This window comes from Prunus avium, chromosome 6 (assembly GCF_965620075.1).
Source record: "Prunus avium chromosome 6, drPruAviu1.hap1.1, whole genome shotgun sequence".
Taxonomy (NCBI): Eukaryota; Viridiplantae; Streptophyta; class Magnoliopsida; order Rosales; family Rosaceae; genus Prunus; species Prunus avium.
This window is the reverse complement of record NC_142289.1, coordinates 25282524-25307475: the sequence shown is the minus strand read 5'-3', so window position 1 is coordinate 25307475 and position 24952 is coordinate 25282524. Positions and strand designations below refer to the sequence as shown.

General features: G+C 39.5%; 1 protein-coding gene across 1 annotated transcript; it reads right to left on the bottom strand.

Annotated features, from left to right (window-relative positions):
* Nucleotides 1-196: 196 nt before the first annotated feature.
* Nucleotides 197-5561, bottom strand: LOC110766236 (5-methyltetrahydropteroyltriglutamate--homocysteine methyltransferase-like). The gene is made up of 12 exons (XM_021969529.2): nucleotides 5235-5561; nucleotides 4475-4828; nucleotides 4286-4373; nucleotides 3761-3888; nucleotides 3280-3671; nucleotides 3034-3197; nucleotides 2199-2279; nucleotides 1940-2106; nucleotides 1742-1847; nucleotides 1382-1632; nucleotides 1097-1298; nucleotides 197-818 (listed from the first exon to the last, which is right to left on the bottom strand). Exons 1-12 carry the CDS (start codon nucleotides 5345-5347, stop codon nucleotides 450-452), a joined length of 2415 nt encoding a protein of 804 aa, XP_021825221.1. The 5' UTR covers nucleotides 5348-5561; the 3' UTR covers nucleotides 197-449.
* Between the last annotated feature and the right edge of the window lie 19391 nt (nucleotides 5562-24952).

The following is a 24952-nucleotide window of genomic DNA, read 5'->3' as shown; positions in this document are numbered from 1 at the left end:
GAAGCAGCTTATGAACTATATTGCAATGTCGAAAAATAAACTAGCCTAGCACCAAAAATAAGAAGAAAAATGACAGGCCACACAACACCTAAATAACTGTTCAAAGTATGGCTGTTGCTTACATTTTGATTTAATAAAATCATACTGTAAGATGAATTTCTGTTCTGCAACATGCTCCGAGATCATTACAAAAAAGTGGGGCAGAAAAGAGAGTTAATTGCTTTTACTTCATAACGTTACAGGTTTTTCCTGCAATCTAAAACATAAAGGAGAAGCAAAATACACAAGGGCAGATTGGAGATTTGAAGATAATAAAGTCTAAAAAGAATGTACAGAAACTACTACTAGGCTATCACCTACCCTAATTAAAATATATATTAAAGCAATTCCAACAAAAAAAATTTCCTTTCCCCAAGATAAGACCAAATCGGTCCTGAGCTCACTGGTCATCAGTCTGAACGCCTCAACATCCGCCGATTGTATTTGGCGGCAGCAACCATGTTGCTGAGGGCAGGCTGGACTTCAGAGTATTTGCGTGTCTTGAGACCACAGTCCGGGTTAACCCAGACCATGTTGTTCTCAAGGACCTTAATGATATTCTTAATTTTGACACAAAGTTCTGTATCAGACGGGATCCTGGGTGAGTGGACATCATAGACACCAGGACCAATGCCAGAACCAAACTTCAGTCCCTCAGGGAGGGCTGAGAGCAGCTTCTCATCTGATTTGGAGTTCTCAATGGTGATAACATCCGCATCCATGTCAATGATCGAGTGAATGATGTCATTGAAATTCGAGTAGCACATGTGGGTGTGGATCTGTCCAAAACAAGAATTCAAGCATTATACTAACGTTTTGATAAAGTAGGCCAATTCATACTATTAATTTGTATTCAGTATATGAGTTTCCGGAAACCATCTCTTTGTATCTGTTAGACAGCCTCGTTAATTCCATTTTATAAATGAATTTTTTATACTGTCAATTGACACATGTTTATTTAAAGTACTTAAAAGATCTAGCACTGAAGTGAAACAAAATATGATCTGACACTGTTGACTTATAGACCGGACCAAATGGTAGAGAAGTGAAAAGGAACCTGGGTAGTATCCTGAACACCACAGTTCGTTATCCTGAAGGAGTGAACAGCCCAACCTAGATAGAGAGCCTGCTCAGCCTTCCTCAAAGGCAAACCTTCTCTTAGAGCAGGCTCATCAATCTGGATTACAGTAATGCCTGCTTTCTCAAGATCCTCAACCTCGTCCTTGATGGCCAAAGCAATCTGATAGCAGGTCTTAAATCTGAAAGCAGGCAGATACCTTGTTTAAAAGCCAGAAAAGAATAACCAAAAAAGATCAGGAAATTGGTATGCTTGTATTCTTACCTGGGCTGGTCATTTCTCACAAAGGACCAGTTCAGAATGGTAACAGGTCCAGTGAGCATGCCCTTAATAGGTCTCTTCGTCATCCCCTGAGCTAGTGAAGACCAGAAGACTGTCATGGGCTTGGGGCGGCTCACATCACCATAGATGATAGGTGGCTTGACACAGCGGGAACCATAAGATTGGACCCACCCATTGGAAGTGAAGGCAAATCCAGATAATTGCTCCCCAAAGTACTCAACCATGTCATTCCTCTGGGTTGGCAATATATTGACAAATATAATCAGGAATCAAAAACCCTCTTTGTACAACAAAAGCATGGCCTAGTTGAACGAACAAGCATTCTATCTATTGAAAGCTCACCTCTGGCTCTCCATGTACCAACACATCAATGTCCAGCTCTTCCTGGAGCTTGACAACTTTGTTTATTTCCTCCTTCATTGCATTGACATAATTTTCCTCAGAGATTCTAGGAAGATGAAGAGAGCAGTTTAATATTTGCAGTAAAAAGAATGAACAGAATTCTGAGGTCAACACAACTTCCAGAACAAGAATGCTCACTTCTTATCCTTGAATTCCCGGCGCACTCTTCTTACATCTATTGTTTGAGGGAAAGATCCAATGGTGGTTGTTGGAAGAATAGGAAGGTTCAGCTTCTTTTGCTGAGCATCTAACCTTGCAGCCACATTTGTGGCCCGACGGAGGTCAGAGCCCTTCAGTGCAGCAGCCTATGCAAGAAAGAATGATAACCCCATAAGTGCAAAATAATCACTTATGGGGCACTTTAAAACAGATAAACATAAAAAACCAAAAAACTTACAGCCTTCTGGACAGCCTCATTCGTCACCTTAGGGGAGGATTTTCTTGAAGCTTGAGCTGCAGCATTGGTGGAGAAAAATGCCTGGAAATGATTAGGTTGTGAGAAGTTCAAAAGTACTACAAATGAAAAGATCCTCAAAGTAACAAAGCTTTAAAGAATTACAGAAAGTTTCCAGTCCCGAATAACACATCTAGTAGGAGATCAATTAAATATGCAGTAATTCACCTGCTTCTATAAATAACTATGTCCACAGCACTGCATAGCATAGTCTTAAATATAGCCAGGAAAACTATTAGCAAATGTCAGAAACTTCAATATTCAAACTGGCACTGGATAAGAAGGTCTTGGGTTTGACCAGATGGAAGAACTTGAGGAGAGGGGGAGAGGGGGAAGGAACTAGCCTCTCTTTGTAATCCACCTCCGAAAAGTAAAAAAGGGGGAAGAGAGAGAGAGAGAGAGAGAGAGAGAGAGAGAGAGAGAGAGAGAGGACATCAAGATGATCAAGTAAAGTTAATGATTATGTCAATGCAATCAGAAACATTCAGTACTGAAAGATCAAAACAGTATTTTTTGCTCTGTTCGGTGCTCTGAAAGACTCATTTGTTTACATGCTTTATGGATAATATCCCTCCAATATGAAAAATGGTTAAATGGAATGCTCAAATATCTTAGGACTGTCTAAATGATAATCAGAAGGTACATAAGATTTTATTTTATTTTCAAAAAAAATATTAAAAACCATTATCAAATGCAGAAGTTTTAGATTTATAATATTTTTTTATGCCTAAAATTTAAAAAAAAAAACAAGAATAAAAAAAGACTAAAAATTAAATACCTCATCCTTGTGTCCAGACAATGCCTTAGCCAAGGCATTTACTTCAACAACTTTTTGGGCTGCAAATGCAAGCCATGATTTAACCTCTTTATCCAACTCAGTCTCGTTCACTATATCAACTGCAGTGTGTAGAAGAGAGCAGGATGTGGAGACAACGATCTTGTCTGCAGAAAAAACATATTATATTAGATAAAATTACTTACAGCAAACTGAATACATCCATCACTTAATCACTTATCAATAAACCTTTTCCAACAATGCCCTCAAGAGCCTGCAGGGTACAGAGGGAAGATGCAAGATCGTTGGCCCATATATTCCTTCCATCAACCACTCCAGCAAAAAGGTGTTTACCAGAAGGAAATCCATCCTTAATTAAATCAAGGGTCTTTTCTCCACGAACCAGGTCAAACCCATAACCGGTAACACCCTTCAAAGAGGTAAGTGTCTTGTATGCCTCGGCAGTAACATCAGCAAAGTATGTCTCAATCAGAACATTTAAACCAGATAAAGATGATTCTAGCTCTGAGTAGGCACGAGCAAATGCCTGCAATTGGTTAGCATCAAGATCCCAAACAAGGGTGGGCTCATCAAACTGGATCCAGGTAGCACCAGCTGCCTTAAGTTCTGCCACAACCTCCCTGTATGGTTTTGATCATCATTAGAGATATTACAAACACAACTAATATAAAAACATATAAATGTCTATGAAATAGGGGAAGTCAGTTACTTGTAAACTGGAAGAATATAGCGAAGTAGGGATAGAGGGGGAAAGGATTGTTCAGTACCCCTTGCTGGTTTTGATAGCAACAAGTAGGATACAGGTCCTATAAGGACGGGAACAGTATCCAATCCAAGCTGCAATGTATCAAAATATGAATGAATCAACAATTCATACAAATATGGGACATTAAATTGAAAACTAGAAAGGAATTAAGTTAGATGCAGAAAAGTGGGCTAATTCTTTCATAACAAACTATTTAAAATAAAATTACAAAAACTTTGGCATCTCCTTTCAAGACATTATGATAAAAATACATGAAATAAGAAGTCATAGTACTTAAAATGAGATGTTATTCTCAAATTACAAGGCAACATGATAAAGTTATAGACCATAAAGTGTGAGATAGCCCTTAAACAGACTATTCATGGCATTTACGATTCATTCATTTTAGTCGGATCCATTTCAATTTATTTAAATATTAAACATGTGCTTGAAACAAAAGACGAGATCTTAAGATTGAGGAAGACTTACAGCTTTGGCCTCCTTGAATTCATCCACTGCCTTGTGAGAGGCATAAGAGAACCTAATATGTGGCCCCAATTCAGGGACAATGTAATGGCTGCAGAAAAGGATGTGTCATAGGTGTTCCATTGAGACAATTTACAAACACAAACCAAACTCATTGAAATACTTGAAACATGAGCTGCATATTTCACTTACTAGTTGGTGTCAAACCACTTGGTCATTTCCATAGCAGGAACATGTGCATTCCCTCTAGCCATTGAAAAGTAGGTCTCCAAGCCAACCTCGCTGCTTTTCCAACCATATCTAGGGGGTACAGCTCCAAGCATGGCTGTGGTGTCTAACATCTGATCATAGTATGAGAAGGTGTTGCTTGGGATATACTTAATACCAGCATCAGCCAGCTGCTTCCAGATGCATGACCTAAGACCTGCAGCTGCGTTTTGCAATTCCTCGGCACTACTCTTCCCATCCCAGAAAGATTCCAAGGCAAACTTGAGCTCTCTCTTCGGTCCTATGCGGGGAAGACCAACAATGTGGGATGCCATTGCTCTGTTCCACCATACACATGGGTCACAAAACAAAGTTAAAAACTAACCTATTTGTCTTATAAAAACAAAAACAAAAAAGTCAAACAGACCTAAGTGCATATGTTCCTATCAAGTCTACTCAAACAATATAAGTTAAAAGAGAAATACCAACAAATAAAGCAGTTACAGACCATCCATTAAAACAACAAACTTCCACGGCCTTGTTCATTAATTTGCTAAACAAACCCACCATTCAGTTGGAAACATAAGATAATAAAAGAATGAAAACCCATCAAAATAATACAGAACAAACCATGAAATGAGACAGCACATATAGAAAGTGAGAAATGAAAACCCAGAAAACAAGAGCAACAACCTCTGAATTGAATGAAAGTATGAGTGAGAAGGAGACGAGGAGAGGGTAATACCTGGTACTATGGAACTTGAAGTGGTGGGTAAAGCGAAGAAGAGTGGGGCGTTTAGCTGAGAAACAGAGAGACCCATAACAAGGCCCAAAAGTAATCGATGAAACTTGCTTCATTTATACTTGAAGCTACTTTCTGTTCTTCCTCACTCTCTCTCAATATTCTTTTTCCCAACTTTGCAATTAGACTCAAACTAGCTATGGATTATGTAAGGATGATGCGCTATGGCTTTTTTCAAAGCCACCCTGATTCAAGATATTTATTTGGCCTTGTAGAGCATGTAGCTTCTCAAGTCTTCAGCTATCCCCTTTGCCACCCCCTCCCCGCCCAAAAAACCACCCCACCCACCCACGACGCAGCCCAGGCCCTGCTCCTCTCTCTCTGTATATGTTAGCAAAATGTTACTTTTGGTCCCTGTAGTTTGTCATTTTTACTACTGTAACTCCCGCTAGTTCTTGAGGGGCATTTCCGTCCAAAGACAAATGATGGAAAAGAAATAATTCAAAAAAGAAGAAAAGGAGGCATTCAGTTCAGCCCAAGCCAGGGGAAAGGTAGTGGGGCGGAGATGGTGACCTTGGAACGAGACCCAAGCGCGAGACCCAGACGATATGGGAGAAGAGAGAAAGGCAGAGAAGGGGGAGGCAGGCGAAGAGGAGGCGTTCGAGCACTAGAACGATCGAAGGGTTCTCAATTTGAATCTACTTGAACTGGAGCGAGACCCAGACGCCAATGAGGAAATTGGTCTCGACGCAGAGGAAGGTGGCGAGGGCTGCGAGGCTTTTGATTCACATTCGACCAGTAGGCAACTTAGCGCATGGTTTTTGTTTTGATGAATCAAGGTTTTTAATGGAGGGCACTGATGAAACTGGTAGTGTCAAGCAACGACCCAATTCAACAGTTGGCTCATCTCATTTTCAGTTCCTAAACCAAACAGCAATTTAGAGATGCCCAATTTCAGTTTAGCTCATTTTGGGCTGGTGATTTCCTTCCCATTGTGGAGGTCATATGCGCTCCAACAGTGATGTCCCATTGGGCCATCTCCAATCATAGGGCTAAATGTAGTCAGGGCTAAAAATTTAACCCTCCAAAATATTAATTTTTTAAAGAATAATGCAGGGCTAAATTTTTCCATCTCCAGCCATGCAGGGCTATATTTTAGGATCTTTCATATTTTATTATATATATCCAACTATCACATCATCTTACTTTATTATTGGCTTTTAAAAAGCAAATGCATGGGCCCACAAAAATTTGGCATAGACTAAAGGTGGGCTATATGTGGCCTGGTTGAAGGGCTAAAGGGCCAAATATGGCCCTTCAAATATGACCAAAATTTTATTTAGCCCATGGCTGGAGATGGGTTTTGCATTATTTTAGGGCTATATTTGGGATATAGCCCATGACTGGAGATGGCCTTAGGCCTTGTTGGTTGGACTGGACTGGATTGGATATTTTCAATTAAAATAAACACGGGTTCTAGCCATTTTTTGGCGAGTTTAAGTGTGTCTTAAACTGGATATGGGCATGGGATCCATGTCCCAAATAACTATGGCTCTAGAACCCAAGCCCATATGTGGGTTTAGAATCCAGAGCTTTTCCAAGCAAGCATCTTCTCTCTTCTCTTGGCAAGACCGAGCACGCCTCTTCTCTCAGCGAGACCAAGCACGCCTCTTCTCAAGTTCTTCTCTCCTCTCTCTTCCCCTCTCTCCTCTCTATTCTCCTCTTCTTTGATAATTTGAAATAACTCATTTTTCGATTTTGTTGTTAGATATTGAGATGTGTTGATGATGTTGAGTGCTTTGATTTTATTTTTTTTTGGATTTGATTTCTTTTGATTGAAGATCTTTTCGGGTTTTTTTTTTCCTTTTCATTGAAGATTTTTTCAGATCTAGTATTGGGGTTCCATAATTTGCATAATTCCTTCTTCTTCTTTTTTTTCTTCTGAGTGTTGATTTTCAGTTTGTGTTTAACTAAATTATGATTCCATTGATTTTTTTTCTTTTGTTTCAAATTACAATTTGTTTTTGGCTAACTACAATTTATTTCTCTCTTGTAATTATCTTCTTGTAAAATTGAAATAATAGAAAAAGGGTTCTAATTATAAATAATTAAAAAAAAAAAAAAAAGAGATGATTTTTTGCTGATAAAGAAAGATACTGGAAAAAATTTGACAAAGCTGAGAATTTTTTTTAATTATTATTTTTTAATCTTGATAAGAGTTATCTTCTTCGTTTGATTAGGATTTTGCATACGATTATAGTCTTTTTGCAAAATTTGAGGGGTTTTCTTCGATCCGAGGAAAAGAGTAGGAATATTGTTAATAAAAAAAATTAAAATAAAATTTTGATTTATTAAAAGAGATAAAGTTAATTCCAGTATGTTGTTTGGTGCAAGAATGAGTAGGACATGACTCAAAACCTAGCTAGTCCAAGCCAGCCCAATCCAATACTTCAAAGCCCATTATAACCAGTCTAAGCCAGCCCACCAAACGAGGCCTTAGGATTCTTAGCTGGGGATATAGCTAAGGCTATGGTTTGGGATCAATCTCTCTCTCTCTCTCTCTCTCTCTCTCTTTATTATTTGTTTCCATCCTTTATCTTTGGATTGAAATGCCCTTCAACAACCAACATGAGTTAGTCTATTTTGACATAAATAAGAATTTATCCTTGAATTGCTTAAATTGAAAACCACAAGGACAAAATTGATCAAATTGAAACGACAGGGACCAAAGTGATAAAAGTGGCAAACCGTAGGGACCAAAAGTGACTTTTTGCCTTTCTCATATTTGGGTGCAATTAGAAAAATAAAAAATAGAAAAAATTCAAGACTTTTGTGTCTCTCTATTTCTCATATATGTTTGGTGGTAACGAGGGGCAGAGAGGCAGTGGGTGTCTTTCATATGCTTGTTTGGGTACTGGTCATGGCTGAGTGTTTTAGTAGTTTTGGGGAGAAGTGTGGAGGTATAACAAGCATTGTGTGGCGGCTGTCCTGTTGGCCGAGCCGAGCACATATATTGGAGATCATTTTCCTTCTCTTTAAGCATGGTGAGGCATCATGGAGATAGTGTGGCAGACTTGAGTTCATATATAAAGATAGTAAGGCTGAGCTGAGCACATATATTGGAGATAATTTTCCTTCTCTTTAAGCATGGGGAGGCATCTTGGAGGTAGTGTGGCTGAGCTTAGTTCATATATAAAGATAGTAAGGCCTAGTAGAGCACATATATTGGAGATAATTTTCCTTCTCTTTACGCATGGCGAGGCATTTTGGAGATAGTGTGGCTGAGCCGAACTCATATATAAAGATAGTAAGGCCGAGCTGAGCATATATATGGAGCTAGTAAGGCCAAGGCAAGCACATATATTGGAGATAACTTTCCTTCTCTTTAAGCATGGCGAGGCATCTTGGAGATAGTGTGGCCGAGCCGAGTTCATATATAAAGATAGTAAGGTCGATCCGAGCATATATATGAAGATATTAAGGTCGAGCCGAGCACACATATAGAGATAATAAGGCCGAGCCGAGCACATATCACATGATTTTGTGATGATGGTGTTGTATTTGATGACAATGTATGCCATGTCATAATGGCGATGTATGTCATGTCATGGTTGACATGTATGCCATGAAATGACGGCGATGTATGCCATGTAATGATGGCGATGTATGCCATGCTATAATGGCGATGTATGTTGTGTCATGACGGCGATGTATGTTGTGTCATGACGGCGATGTATGCCATGTAATGATGGCGATGTAATGGAGTTGTATGTCATGTCATGGTGGCGATGTAATGTAGATGTATATATGTTATGACATGATGGTACGATGATAATGCACACTAGTTGGTAATTTAGATAATAATAGGTATGTGTAATCCCTTACTTGCGTTGAGATAGTCATCACCCAAGCCGAGTTGAGCACATATATGGAGAATTTTCCTTCTCTTTAAGCATGGCGGGACATATTGGAGATGGTGCGGCCGATATACATAGTGTCCCCCAAGCCCCCAAGTTCTTAGTTAAGAACTTGTTATCGACTGGGAACTTCAAAGTAAAACCATTATTGGTCGAGCAGATCAACTTATGCCTTGGTAGGGAGAGCTTTTGTTTCTTGGAGAATTAACCAAGGTGGTTAGTCATGCAACGTGGTAGTCGACCATGCTAGGTGGCAAAGTGATGAATGACCATACAAGTGCTCAAGTTATCCATGTGAGTAATACGACATGCAGATTGAGCATGCAAGGTGGTCGGGTCGGTCATGCGACCTGGTGGATGGCCATGCAAGGTGGTCAGGTCGGCCGTTCGACGTGGTAGATGACTATGCAAGGTGGTCAAGTCGGTCGTCCGACGTTGTAGATGACCATGCAAGGGGGTCGGGTCAGTCGTTCAACATTTTAGATGACCATGCAAGGTGGTCAAGTCGATCGTTTGACATGATAGATGACTATGCAAGGTGGTCGGGTCAGTTGTTCGACATTATAGATGACCTTGCAAGGTGGTCGGGTCAGTCGTTCGACTTGATAGATGACCATGCAAGGTGGTCGGGTCTGTCGTTTAACATTGTAGATGACTATGCAAGGTGATCGGGTCGGTCGTTCGATGTGATAGACGACCATGCAAGGTGGTCGGGTCAATCGTTCGACATTGTAGATGACCATGCAAGGTGGTTTCTAATGGTTGACGAACCAAGTTTGGTTCTCATCCTTTCTACCAATATGGCTGCTGACTTGGATTGAGAAATAAGGGAGGACTATAACTCGTGAGAGAGGAAAATAAGAGGGGGAGCCCCGTGGGTGCTCTGAGCATGTTTTGCTTCAGATTTTAGCATAGAGCTGCTGGTATGGATGAGCCTCACAGTGGAGAGAGAGTTTCACTGTGAAGGAGAGAAATGAGAACGACATAGACTGAATTGTGTCAGTTCCCACATACTGCGCCAAATGTTAATGGGTGAATTTGTACATAACGAATTAAGACATAATCACATATAACACAAGTGTTTGAGTGGTTCATCCATAATGGGGCTACATCCACTATAGTTTATAGCTTTGTATTTGTATTTGTATTTGTTTGTACATGAGAGAGATATAGGGAGAGAGGCTTGAGAGCTCTAGTAGAAGAGAAATAGAGAGCTTGGGAGAGCTTTGGACAGCTCTTGGAGAAGTGGCAGCTGCTAATCCTTTGCTTGGAGGTGGTAAGCTCCCTTTTGTAGTCCAAGTAGTGGTAGAGAATGCATGGCTCTCCTTAATTTGGGGATTCTACATGACCTCCTTTTGATTTGGGAGCCTTGGACATTGAGAAGGCATGGGAGGGGGCATGGCTAGCTATTCCTTGTTTGGTGGGAAGTGAGGTATGACCATAGTCTGAAATATCGATAATATCGATGAAATATCGAGGATATTTCGGTTTTTTCAAATCACGGATATTTCGGAACATATCCATGTACATATCGTATAAATATCGACAATATCAACGATAATATCGGAAATTATCGATGTCGATAATTTCGCTCACACTTCAGCAATATTTTGTCAAAATATCGATGTAATATCGCCAAAATATTGAAAATATCGAAAATATCAATGTAAAGGAAAAAAAAAAGAAGAAAAAAAGAGAAAAAAAAGGGAGAAAAAAAACACAAAGGGGATTTGAACCCCTCCCATTTTACTCCTCCAACACCTTAACCACCATATCACTTATGTTTTTGTGATAATATGCTAAAATATTTATATTTATATGGGTGGCATGTTAACAATTACATGCAAAACTATTTTGGGGATTTATCATTTGATGACTACTCTTCACAATACACTTACTCTACACATAGAGATGATGAAGATAGTGAAAAATTTGAACCTCATAGGAACTCTATGTGGTACTAAGTCACTCATGTATCTTATCATGCAATATATAAAGTGTAAAATATTGTAGTAAATCATTATATATAAATGATTATGGTGTGTTTAATCTTTTTTCATTAATTACTACATATTTTCTACACTCACAGTGTTTGCCAGCTCGTTGTATAATCAACTTAAATCAGTTAAATCCATCATGCAATGCATTTCCTTCTATTTTTTTGTGATAAACTAATAGATAATTGACTAAATAAACATTCTCCAAAGTTTCAATAAGAATTTCCAAGTTTTTCTTACAATTTCCGTGGTTTTTATTCAATTTTTAATGATATCAATAATATCCCGATATTTCGATCCAAATTTCCGTATTTTTGGACTACCGATATTTCTGATATCATCGATCGATATTTTAGACCTTGTGTATGATCCAATATTGTTTGCATGTCATGGAATTATGTGGCAAAGGCTAATAAAAAACAATTTGCTAAGATGTCAAGTTGTCATCATTCTCCTCCACTGCTCTTGATTCCTACTGGCAATAAAAATATGTGGAGAGTATACAACGCCATGGATGATAAGCTACTGGATTTGCAAGTAAGAGTGCCAAATAAGAGATTTTGTGGGTCTTCCAAAGGTTGGTTAATAGCCGTGGACAAGAATTTTGCAATAACCATAATAAATTCATTCTTCAGGGTCATAGGGATGAGAAAGAAAGAAAACTCAACCATTCGTCTTCCTCAATTAACTCTTCCAGATTGGATGGACAAAGAGGCATGGGCTAAGATTGTAACAATTATGTTTTCAAGGCTGCAATTTCAACGGACCCAATATTAAATGCAAACGAATGCATTGTTACTCTCATAGTCGAGGATAGATGTTAATTAGCATTTATTAGACTTGGCAAAGACACAACGTGGACTTTTGTTGATGAAAGGTATACGCTGATTCAAGAAGTTGTCTCCATTGAGAATAAATTTTATGCTGTCGATTTTTGGACCAAACTGTTATATTTTGATATTACTACTCAGTCATACTCAAATATAAAGATTAGTGCACAAGAGATGAAACAACTAATGTTATACAGAAGGAATGCATATATTGTGAATTTAAACGACGGGGAATTTATAATGGTCATAAGGTATTTTGATTTTGATCATGAAGCCTGCACACGCGAGACAACAAACTTCAAGGTTTTCAAATTGGATTTTGGAAAATGCAAGTGGATTCAGAAAAAGACATTGGGTGATGCTGCTATCTTTTTGGGTGATAACTCTACAATATCTGTGTTGGCTCCAGCATATTCAGGATGTCAGCCAAATTGCATATACTTCAACTTTGATCGAGAAAAAACACAAAATTACTCAATCAAAGCTCATGATTTTGGGGTGTATAACATCAAAGATCAGAGCTTTTCACAGCCTTGCGCGACTGATGCCATGACCCTACTGAGGATGGCCGATCGACCACCAATTTGGGTTCTCCCAACTTTTCAACTGTAAAGAGCTTTTTCTATCTCTCCTTACTAATTTTTCTTACATTGTAGCTGGAAGATTTTCAAAATATTTGGATATTTAAAAACCTCTGTGTTACTGCAATCATCCTCAAATCGAAGCTTTTCGCAACTTTACAACACACATATGCCATGACCTTAATGAAGATGGTCAATCGACCCCCAATTTGGATTGTGCCAATCCTTCAATTGTAAAAAGCTAGCTTACTCTTCTCATATTATTTCTCTTACATTGTACTTGAAGATTTTAAAGGTATTTTGTTTACTTAAGCTTGTTATGCGTGGGGTCATTAGGCCCCAACTCAAGACCACACACATAACAAACGCAAGACGAGCCGAGTTGGTTGTTTGGCTAGCAAGAAAATTCATCCGCAAGAAATCTAGTCTACAATAGTATCTAAATTCAAACGCTCATGCATGCATTTCATATAATTATCATCAAATCAAACAGCTGTTGACAGATAACCGATATAGGTATAGCAATTAAAAGCCATCATCAGCCAAATCCAAGAACACATAGGCATAGAAGAATTCAGCATGTTCAAGCAAATTCAACAATTCATCATTGACTTATAAACCAAATAGACAAATTCAGAATTTTTTTGAACAAGAACCTATACTAAACTGAAGTAGATAGATCTTCAGAAATGACGACAGCGCCGAAACTCCGAAGCCGAAACTCCCAAGTCCCCCAACCTCCGCCATCTCATGAACGCTCATTTTAGTTGTGGCCACCACATTTCTACAACAAGGAAAGCCAAATACTAGTGTTAATTAAAATTTCAAAGTTAAACTTATAATTTTCAAAATTTGAAATTAATCTAGTATCACCTTGCTATTCTTGGCATAATCCACAGCTGTGAAGAAATGAGCCTTACAGGTGAAGCATATAATGGTGTTATTCTTATGGACCTTGTTGGAGTGATCCTCAAATTCACCGATTGTATGAAATGAACGGATGTAGTTGTTGCATGGAAACAATTCTTTTTCCCTACCCATTTTCCTCTCTCTCTTGCTATTTCCTAGGTTTGCTCTCATTTGGGGACTGAGAAAATGAGGGTTCGGTTAAGTGATAATGCTATGTTTATATAGTGGTAGCCTAGCCGAAAAGAATGAAGAGTGGCGCTCTGTTTTTTTGGCTGGCCATTTTGTTTTTGTGGGTAAAATTATAGATTTACATTTTTATTATTTTTTATTTTTAAAAACAAAATGAAACCTTGTTGTAAATATATTTAAGTGTTTTTTTATTTTAGGGTGTGCGCCTGTTGGAGGTGTGAAGATCTTGGGGGAGAGGCGGTGGACGCCAGTCTCCGGCAGCGGAGACACCGAGTCCATCGACAATGCCGCCGTTTGACACGTCTGACTTATTTTGGGTATGTGTCTCTCGTATTTTGTATGTAATTTGAGACGTTGTTGTGAGCTTGATGCATCAGTAATTAAACATTGACTATGATGCTTTGGAAACCATATGTTATATATGGTAGGTGGTATCTCCTGCTTTTATTGAGAGGCACTGCCCATTATTGTTATGGTGTCTTGCATGCATCTTACACTAAATAATATATTGTTTTAATATGTTATATACTCCTTATTCATACATAATTTTCTGTTATATACTCCCTTAAATATTTAAGCTAAACGCACATGTACATTAACATACAGCTATAACATAGTTTGCTTAATTTGACAGATTGGTTCTGATTTCATTAATAGACAACTGCAAATGTGTGAAGTCTCACCCTTTTATGTAATTACAAAGCTTTGACGAAGTATAAGATTAATCACTTGGTTATTGATTTTGGCAAGTGATTCTTGTTTGTGCTCAAAACTGGATGACCAATAGTGGGCATAAACTTAGATATGTGATGTGAAGGATATAGATAAAGGTGTGCTCATAAGTTTGAGCATGCTATGTTTTTTCACTCGTCATTTTGCTTTTATGGGTAAAATTGTAAGTTCACTTTTTTTATAATTATTTTTTTTAACAAAATGTAACGTGTGTTTGAATACATTTAAGCTTGCTAATGTTCTTGTTTGGTAGGTGATTCTTGTTTGTGCTCAAAACTGGATGACCAATAGTGGGCCTAAACTTAGATATGTGGTGTGATGGATATGGATGAAGGTGTGCTCATAAGTTTGAGCATGTTGTGTTTTTTCGCTCGTCATTTTGCTTTTATGGGTAAAATTGTAAGTTCACTTTTATTTATTTATTTATTTTTTCACAACATGAAACGTGCATCTGAATATATTCAAGCTTGCTGATGTTCTTGTTTGGCAGGTGATTCTTGTTTGTGCTCAAAACTGGATGACCAATAGTGGGACTAAACTTAGATATGTGATGTGATGGATATGGATGAAGGTGAGGACCTTTGATAAGTTTGAGCATTTGGTAGGCAAGTGATCGCCTCAGGTATGTGATGATAGAAGGAAAGTAAACATGCATACATAAGACAAATGTACGTGGTTCACCCTAATGAATGAGCTACGTCCACAGATATGCTGTCATTATAATAATGTATTTATACATTGTACAAGGGGATAGACCCAAAGAGAAAGGAAGAAGGCTGAAGGTTGAAGGTCTAGGATCATGCAGAAGTCCAAAGATCCAAGGACCATGAAATGGGTTCATAGGTCAACCCATGAGAGTCGAATGAGCAATATAAAGCCCCAATGAGCCAAGTCCGGGTCCAAAAGTACTAGTCCCTTTCTTGAAGGAGAAAGGTCTCCTTTTATAGGTGAGGGGAGTTCTTTCCTCTTGGGTTTTGTCTATGTGGGAGTCTTTCCTCTTGCTTGGAATGGCTTGGGAGTGCTTGGCCAGATATTATACAAACATGACTCCCCTAAGTTCCAAATAATGAGGTACTTCTTGATTGCAGACTTATAGTCTTCAATGCATTAGCCGAGCAACACTTCAAATTTGCTTCAATGTAGCATAGTGCACCATCTCCAATCCGCTACAGGTAAACTGTAGACGACATCGTGTTGCGGGACGCGTTGCCGAATGGCATTATAACACACTGTAGGACATGGTATCAACAACACAACACACCGTCGGGCATGATGTTGATGGAATCGCAATGCGTTGTAGGGGTGGTGCTGACATTGCCACTCGCTGGGGTCGTGATACCAACAACATTATGACCTGTTGGAACGATGCCGTTTGACATGCTCCCACTAGTGAGACATTTTGGTGTTGCATGGATGATGATGATGATGTTGTTGGTGTAGGTAGGGAAGTGTTACCTAGGGTGTCATTCGACAATTGGTGATGTGTCGTTTGGGAATTGGGGTGTTGCCCAGAGATTGAGGGTGTCATTTGGGAATTAGGGTGTTTACCAGAGGTGCGGGACTTATAAAGCAAGCACAAAAGAATTCAACTAAACAACAAACCCATTTTTCTTACCTTGGGAGAGAAGAAGGGGAAATTAAAATTGCAACATAAGAAAGAGAAAGAACATGAGATTTTTGGATGCAGGGATTTTACTCAAACCTTTCAATCAAAGAAAAACGTGCAAACCCATTACAAAATCCACAAAGTCCAAATTAAGAAGGGGAAGAGCAAGATATACACATCATGCAATGTCTACTTCAAAACCATTGTTGATTATAAGAATCATTTTCTAGCTGAGAAAGACACAATATGATTTTTTTTTTCATTTTTTTAAATTTTATTTAATAATTCGTACTCTACCTCTACACTTGATGTAGTGCTTTGGTGTGCTCAAGAAGAAGTACAAGAAGAAAGGTCTAGATGTGAAGAATGATAAGAAAGAGGAGAATTAATATGTGATGTTTGATGCATTTTTCATCTTTATACTTTAACCATCTATACTATGTTTGTAACATGAGTGAAAAGATGTTTTTGCTTTGCTTGCTATATTAATTGTTGGATTTGTGCTCTGTTTGTTAACATGAGTTATATGATAATATGAACTTAGTTTCATTTTGTGTGAAAAATTCTGATATCATGATTAATTGTTTGTGGTATTATTTTACATTTGCTAGATGTTATTACTTCCATGAAAAATGTATATTCCATACTGTAAATTTTATGGGAAATTTTTTTCCTCAGAAACAAACATCTCTTGCCATTATCGTCCGTACATCACGTTTTCTCGATGCCTAGGCTAAGGCGGTGGTAGAGAAGAGAGAGTGAGAGAAGGAGGGACGAGTGTGATTTGGCGTATGGTTGTGGAGCATAAAATTAAGAAAAGGTTGCCCATCTATTAATAAAATATGTATCTTCCAAATTGAATAATAATATGGGAAGAATGAGAAATATTGCACTTATCTTTTGGCATAGTAGCATTGGGATGATCTGAATGCATTTTCCTCCACATGGTCATGGGCCCATCTCCATTTGCTAAAGTGTGATGAATTGGTGGTGAGGTTTGATGCATTTTCCATCTTTGAAAATAAACCGCTTCATGGACGATGCCAAAACTCCGAAGTCGGAACTCCTAAGTCACCAAACACTACAAGTGTTAATTAAAGTTATTAATTTCAAAGTTAAACTTATCATTTTGAAATGAATCAAGTGAGTGTTTAAATTTCAACTCACGCACACAGGGGTTCGAACCCCTCCCCCTATCCAAGTTCTGAGCCACTTAACCACCACGATGCTCCTCACTTTGTGATTAGCACCTTTGGAATCTTATATTTATAACTCTTCCAAGCTGTTTCTCAAAATAGAAAATAATTACTTATTGTTTGTAGGGGCCTTTTTCTTCCGGCAGCAAGTGGGCTGGGCTGCTGTAAAGAGCAATATGATGCAAGTGTCCCCTTTGTGTCCGAGTTCGAAGATTAAGCCCCAAAGATGTCTCGAAAGGGTGATGACGCCTTAGGAAACTCTTTGGTTACCTTCACCAATGAAAACAACAACAAATTACAGATAAATCTTCTAGCTTTGCATGAGAAGATTATGGCATGGGAGCAAAATTATCATGGGTTTAGCACTTGAGGAGAGAGGGCTGTGAGTTCCTATGAGAGACAGAGGTTCTAAGGGAAAGAGAAAGTGATTCTAAGGAGGTTTGATGAAGGGGGAGAAGGATGGTGAAGAATTGTGGGTAATCTTAGCAGTTTCTGGCAGCTTGACGGTGACTCTGTCAAAGCTATGCCAATATGCCAGAACAGGGGAAATAGGGGAAATGGGCAAGGATAGCACGAAAATTACTGGGTTTGCATGTGAGAGAGGAAGCTTGCTCTCTGAAGGTTGTGGGTTGTGTTGTGTTGGGTAGAAGAGGCCCTATTTATAGTTGCTGGGGTTTGTCCTTCTCTAAGAAACCCTAATGGTTTCTTCCCCATCTAGCTAAGCTTTCCTCTTTCTTTCTCCTCCTCCCTCTTGACTTACCTTATGGTGGCAAAATCAACTCCGCCCCTTCCCACAAAATCTGGGATTTTTGGGAGCTCAAAGCTCCTTCCCGCGGCTGCTTTAAAGTAGGGCCTCCATTTTCACCCATCTTTTTTCTCTTCTTTCTTCCTTTTTCCATGGCCAAATCTGATGAAGGAAAGAAAATAGGTATGTATGCTGGTTCAAGGGATGGCATCCTTCCTTGCGTGCTAATATCCTTTGGTTCCTTGAAGGAATTTTACTTGGAACTTGCTCCCTGGCCTCTAAGCATCCCTTCACGTGTGGACTCCCCAAGCTCCTTCGTGATTTTCTCTTCCAGCTGAGTGCTGTTAAGCTCATAATTTCATACATATACATGCCCAAATTTACTTACTTCTTTTGCTTAGTTTCTTAGATTTCTAAGTTATTTGCCTCCCTTTGTGTGTTTTGTAGGCAAATAGAGCAAGAGAGCATAATTCATGCAATTCAAGCATGTTAAGGCCTAATTTGGATGAATGGATGAAGAGCTTAAAAGACAAACTCATTTTGGCTACAGCCCCCTGCTAGTCCAGTTCCGTAGGTCATATTGCAAGCTTTGTTTCAGCAACCTACACAGCTCGGATGAGGCAGAATTCTTCATGAAAGGTGTTCCAATGGGTGTGTACTATAACATATCCAAAATTCAGCCCCATTGGATAAATATGGAGTCTGTTACTTAGCAAACACAGAGCCATACTCAGGATGGATTTTATCAGCGCGCAAAATGAGTTAGCAATTTGTTTTGGCCTTAACTTCCTCCTCCGACCTTGGATTGGCCCAAATGATATATGGCTGGAAAGCAGACATTCTGAACTTCAATTTGGAGTGCTTAAAGTCTTAATTTGCTTAAGAGAAGCCCAATTCGTAAGCCCTTGAAGTTGCTGGTCATGCTGACCTCAGGATGAGCTATTGTTTCTGGTTGGAAGCTTGGTCATGGTGAGCTAGGCATGAGCTATTGAGCTGGTTAGAAGCTTGGTCATGGTGACATGAAGATGAGCTAGGGCTGCTGGTGAGATTTATTGGTGAAGTGCATCAACCAATTCAAATTTTCTAATACAAGTGCATCAACCATTTCAGATTTTATAAAACAAGTGTTGTATGCATTAGCCATATTGAATTCAGATTTTTCACTTCCTTAGGCCTATAAATAGGGAGGTTCTCTAAGCTTGTAAACACACCCCAAGGGGGGGGAGCTCTCAAACACTTCTCTAGAGCTCCCTTCCCTTATCTCCCTCAAATTCTCTTAATTTTGCTTTCTAGTTCTCAATTCTAGCTTTCCTTTTGCTTCTTAGTTGTAATTTATTTTTCTTTGTAATGTAAATTCTTTTCTTAAGTTTTCAAGTTTAATTAGTTTCCAAGTTTCAATTATGGTTCATGTTCTTATTCATTATGCTTATAAGTTAATATGCTAGTTTGAATGATTGATCACCATTTAGGCTTGCATGTTAGCTATCTTGGTTTGAATTAAGAGTATACACCATGCTTTAATTCGAATTGAACTATGAATAGGAAGAGTATGTATGGACATTCGACAACAGGGATTAGATACATGCTTGGTTGTTTAAATTGTTCTTCTATGCTTAATGGGTTCCTAATGCTTAATTTTAGGTTAGACAACAAATGATCAAATTAGGGAATTAGGAACACAAGGTTATGACCAAACACCATGGCTTAATCATACATTAGCTAGAATCAATCCGTTAATCTAATTGAACTTGAGAACTTATCTACTTGAGTTAGTTATTTTCTTTCTTCCTTATTTTATTTATTTCCTTTCTTTTTCATTTTTGTTTTGTGTAGGAGAAATGAATTGGATCATTCAATCACCAATCCTCGTGGGATCGACCTCGCACTTACATACGCTATACTACCGAACGGCTCGTGCACTTGCGAGTATCACAAGTTGAGGATGCAACTGAATCCATTTTGGTGCAGCTGTATCTACACAACAAGTGCCAAGACTTGCGCTGCCTCTTTGTTCTAATTTCATAGGTTTTTTTAAGACCACCACATGATTCATCCAATGGGTGGGATAATTGTTGCGTGGATTTCAGCTGCACCAAAATGGATTCAGTTGCATCCTCAACTTGTGATACTCGCAAGTGCACGAGCCGTTAGGTAGTGTAGCATATGTAAGTGCGAGGTCGATCCCACGAGGATTGGTGATTGAATGATCCAATTCATTTCCCTACACAAAACATAAATGAAAACAAAAGGAAATAAATAAAACAAGGAAGAAAGAAATAACTAACTCAAGCAGATAAGTTCCCAAGTTCAATTTAGATTAATGGATTGATTCTAGCTAAAGTATGATTAAGCCATGGTGTGTGGTCATAACCTTGTGTTCCTAATTCCCTAATTTGATCATTTGTTGTCTAACCTAAAATTAAGCATTAGGAACCCATTAAGCATAGAAGAACATTTTAAACAACCAAGTATGTATCTAATCCCTGTTGTCGAATGTCCATACATACTCTTCCTATTCATAGTTCAATTCGAATTAAAGCATGGTGTATACTCTTAATTCAAACCAAGATAGCTAACATGCAAGCCTAAATGGTGATCAATCATTCAAACTAGCATATTAACTTATAAGCATAATGAATAAGAACATGAACCATAATTGAAACTTGGAAACTAATCAAACTTGAAAAACTAAAGAAAAGAATTTACATAATGAAAAGTAAAGTGGAACTAAGAAAAACTTAAGGAAAATTTCAGCACAAAAGATTTCATTACAACAATTGAAAACTAGAAAATGAAACTAAGAGAATTTGAGGGAGAGAAGGGAAGGGAGCTCTAGAGAAGTGTTTGAGAGCTCCCCCCCTTGGGGTGTGTTTACAAGCTTGGGAAACCTCACTATATATAGGCCTAAGGAAGCTGAAAATCTGAATTAAGTATGGCTAATGCATACAACACTTGTTTTATAAAATCTGAAATGGTTGATGCACTTCACTAATGCATACAACACTTGCATTATAAAATCTGAAATGGTTGATGCACTTCACTAATAAATCCCACCAGCAGCCCTAGCTCATCTTCATGTCACCATGACCAAGCTTCCAACCAGAAATAATAGCTCATCCTGAGGTCAGCATGACCAGCAACTTCAAGGGCTTACGAATTGGGCTTCCCTTAAGCAAATTAAGACTTTAAGCACTCAAACTTGAAGTTCAGAATGTCTTCTTTCCAGCCATATATCATTTGGGCCAATCCAAGGTCGGAGGAGGAAGTTAAGGCCAAAACAAATTGCTAACTCATTTTGCGCGCTGATAAAATCCATCCTGAGCATGGCTCTGTGTTTGCTAGGTAACAGACTCCACAATTATCCAATGGGGCTGAATATCGGATATGTTATAGTATACACCCATTGGAACAACTTTCATGAAGAATGTGGCCTCATCCGAGCTATGTAGGTTGCTGAAACAAAGCTTGCAATATGACCTACGAAACTGGGCTGGCAGGGGACTGTAGCCAAAATTGAGTTTGTCTTTAAGCTCTTCATCCATTCATCCAAATTAGGCCCTAACATACATGGATTGCATCATTTACTATCCAAAGCCATCATTATTACCTAAAGCTCAATGAACTGAAAGATAAACACAAAAAGGATTAAAAGCACAAGTTTAACTCAAAAACATAACCAAATCATAAGCTAGAAGGGTACAAAATGATATACAATTATGAACCGATCAATAATCTGATCAAGTGTTGGGCCTTTTAGTTGGCTTATTCTAATTGGAGCAATGGGCTATTGTGGTTGGGTTATTCTAATTGGAGCAATGGGGCTATTGTGGTTGGGTTATTTTAGTTGGGGCAATGGGCTACTCTCTCTCTTTTGCTTACCCATGTTTGGGCCTAAAAAATGGGCTTGAGTCCCGAGGCCCCCAAGCGACCCGAGACTTCCATTTCTTGACCTATCGATGGGCCCCATGATAACTTGTTACCATTCATACCACAACCCACTCAACCAAGCCCGGGGCATTTGAGTGGCTTGGGCCCACTTAAGCTTGTAGTGCAATTGGGTGTGAAATAATAATTTCCCACTTGGCATGACATGTTGCTTGGCATGCTTTTAATTATGACGCTTGATAGGATAATTAGCATGGATTCGCGGAGCTAAATGCATTTTTATAATTTTAATCTCAGTTTCTAGCATGATGGATTTTTTATTTGGCAGGACATGTGAAGTATAACTTGTGCATGGCAGATTTTTGCGTGCTCCAAATCGGGTCTTTTCTCAATAATATATCGCCTTGGGCTAGGAATTTATTCGGGCCCAATCATGGATTTTTTGCGCCTCAACATTAGCCCCCTTAATTGTAAGGGCCATTGGCATGCGCTGGAATGGGCCGAATAATTAAACCCAACCCAAAAAATCAAATTTGTATTTGTAGAGAACTTCTCTTCTTCCTGCGTGCAAAATGATGGCGCGTCATGATTGGCCCCAGCGTTTATTTGCAGTTTCCCAACGCCAACCGCCTTCTTCCTTTCTTTTTTATTATTTTCTTCTTACCTTCCTCTTTTTTTGTACCAAACCCAAATTTCTTCCAATTTTCTTTTTCTTCGCTCTCTTCTCCTTTTCTAACAGACTCAGACTGAGTGAGAGAGTGATATCGGGTAGAAGTCATCTCCCCCCATCCATTGGTAAGAAGCCCAAGCCAAGTTCGACTCCGCCATCCCTCCTTCGTTCGAAGGAGGCCGTTCGTTGCTGCTGGAAGAGGACTCCTTTGTGCGAGTTTTTCTTCCAAAATCTCCAATTTTGCCTCTTCTCTTGGTGTATTCAAGACCATCTCTTAGGAGATCAACAGGGTATGCCCTTTCTCTCATTTCCTCTAAGATTTATTGGAGAATTTCATTGTGTCCCTCACACCCATGTGTATTCCCTTCCGTTTTGGTAGTCAAGCACCAAACCCTCTTTGACCTGTTTTGTTATTGCAGCAACGTGGGTTCTTTCCGCGTGGGTGTTAGCAAGGAGGGTCTTGCATCAGTCTTTTGACGTTCCCTTTTCTTTTTGGTGCAGGTGGCAACGTCTCTGGCACAAGCAGGGGTGAGTGCTGGAAACTTTGTTCGTATTCCTTGCTGCTGGAATCTCTGAGCTCCGGCTTCCTAACTTACGTACTTAGCCTCCCATATCAGTTTCTCCGTAAGCAACCCTGCCAACTTGAGCGTCTTAGGAGTAAGCATAGACTGATGCTTGGCCTAGGCTTACTCTCTTTGCGAACACACGCTTGTTTGATAGCGTACATTCTCTTTTGCTGCCGCTGGAAATTGTGATTGACAGAATGCATGTCTTGTAATGCTTGTTTTTCGCTTGAGAGAGAATTTGCTCGTTACACTTGTTGATTACAAAGTGATACTTTTGTTTATTATGAGCTTGAATTTTAATTTGCATGTTTGCTTGGACAAACTCAACCTGCCATGCTTGGCGCATATTTCGCATGTGCTGATAAATTTTTTTTTTTCTTTTTATTTCCTCCCTTCTTTGTGTGCAGGGATTCATCATCTAACCAAAACTTGTAATGGCATCTGCTGATTCTTCATCCATTATTAAGGATCATCTCTATTCCATGGAAGACAAGTTAAAGAGGGATAGGCCCCCTCCTTTACTTAAGGGTGTTGGTGAAGACACAGTCATAGATGGAGAACCGGCCCCGGAAGTAGCTCCTGTGATCGATCCCTCATCTATATCGAGGTGCTGCATAGAGAGGGGTCTGTTTCCGGCAGTCCCTTTATTTTCTCAATATCCGTGTGGCACCAGCAAGAGCTGGTCAGAATGGGTAGATCGAGAGCTGAGGGACCTGTCCATTCGTGATATCTTGAGCCGGGCAGAGGTGTTGGATGCTATTTTCCTTTCCAAGGCGTGCGACATTCATATTGAGGCTAAAACGCTCCGGCATGTGGTAAGGCGTTGGAGCTCCGAGACTCATACCTTTATCTGCTCATGGGGAGAATTTACTCCTACTCTTGAGGACGTAGCCAATCTCTTCCACCTCCCACTTTGTGGTGATCAAGATCCCTTCCACATCATGCTAACTCCGAAAGAGGAAAGGAAACTTGAGGTCTTACGGAGGGGTGCCCCGACTGCCCCTAGCACCTCCTTGCGGTTTAGCAACTAGATTCAACATTTTGGAGACGTTAACAAGCCTGAGCAGTGTCGTCTGGCAGCGTTCGTATAATTGTGGCTTGGGAAATTCCTCTTCTGTGATTTTTCCCAAGATTGCTTGCATGCACGGGTGTTGTCTTTGGCCTTGGCGATAGCACGTGGTGATATGATTCCACTAGCCCCCATGTTCTTGGGGCATCTATACCGTTTGCTTGATCAGGTCCAGTTTCTTGAGAAGGGGGCAGCGGGAACCATGGCTGTGGAAACTTTATTGAACTCTAGCTTCCTCCAAGTATTTCTATGGGAACGGTTCAAAGGGATAGAAGTATCTCTGCTTCCTTATTCCAAGGCCAAGGAATCTGCTGATCCTGATGGTGGTTCGTATGTGCCAGAGAGACTTCCTCTGATCTGCCGATGGTCCCGACGTATGCAAAGAAAAGAACAAAATTTTCTAGAACTGTTGGATAATGTTGAGAGCTTCATCTTCCGCCCCTATTGTGCCTTGTCGGAGGGATTTAGACATGTGCCTCTTTATGCTGACTCTGATGATTTGATTGAGGTTCCGGCAACTATGGTGCGGGGTCGTCGACTACGAAGAGAGGCGTTGTTGAGTGCCGCATGTTTTCCTTTGCCGATGCTAGGTGACAACCATTTGGAAGCTTATGTGTACTATTCAGCTCACCGAGTCAGACGACAGCTTGGATTCGATCAAGGTGTGCCTTCCGATCCTAGTCATGGGGATCCTTTTTCATTGCATAAGGTTTTTTGGACCGGGGGCAACATACCGGAAGATAGCAGCCTCTTTGCTCTTGCTTTGGCTGACAAGAGGCACATCGGTGGCCTCTCGAAAGCTTACCGAAATTACTGGAGCCGCTGCTTT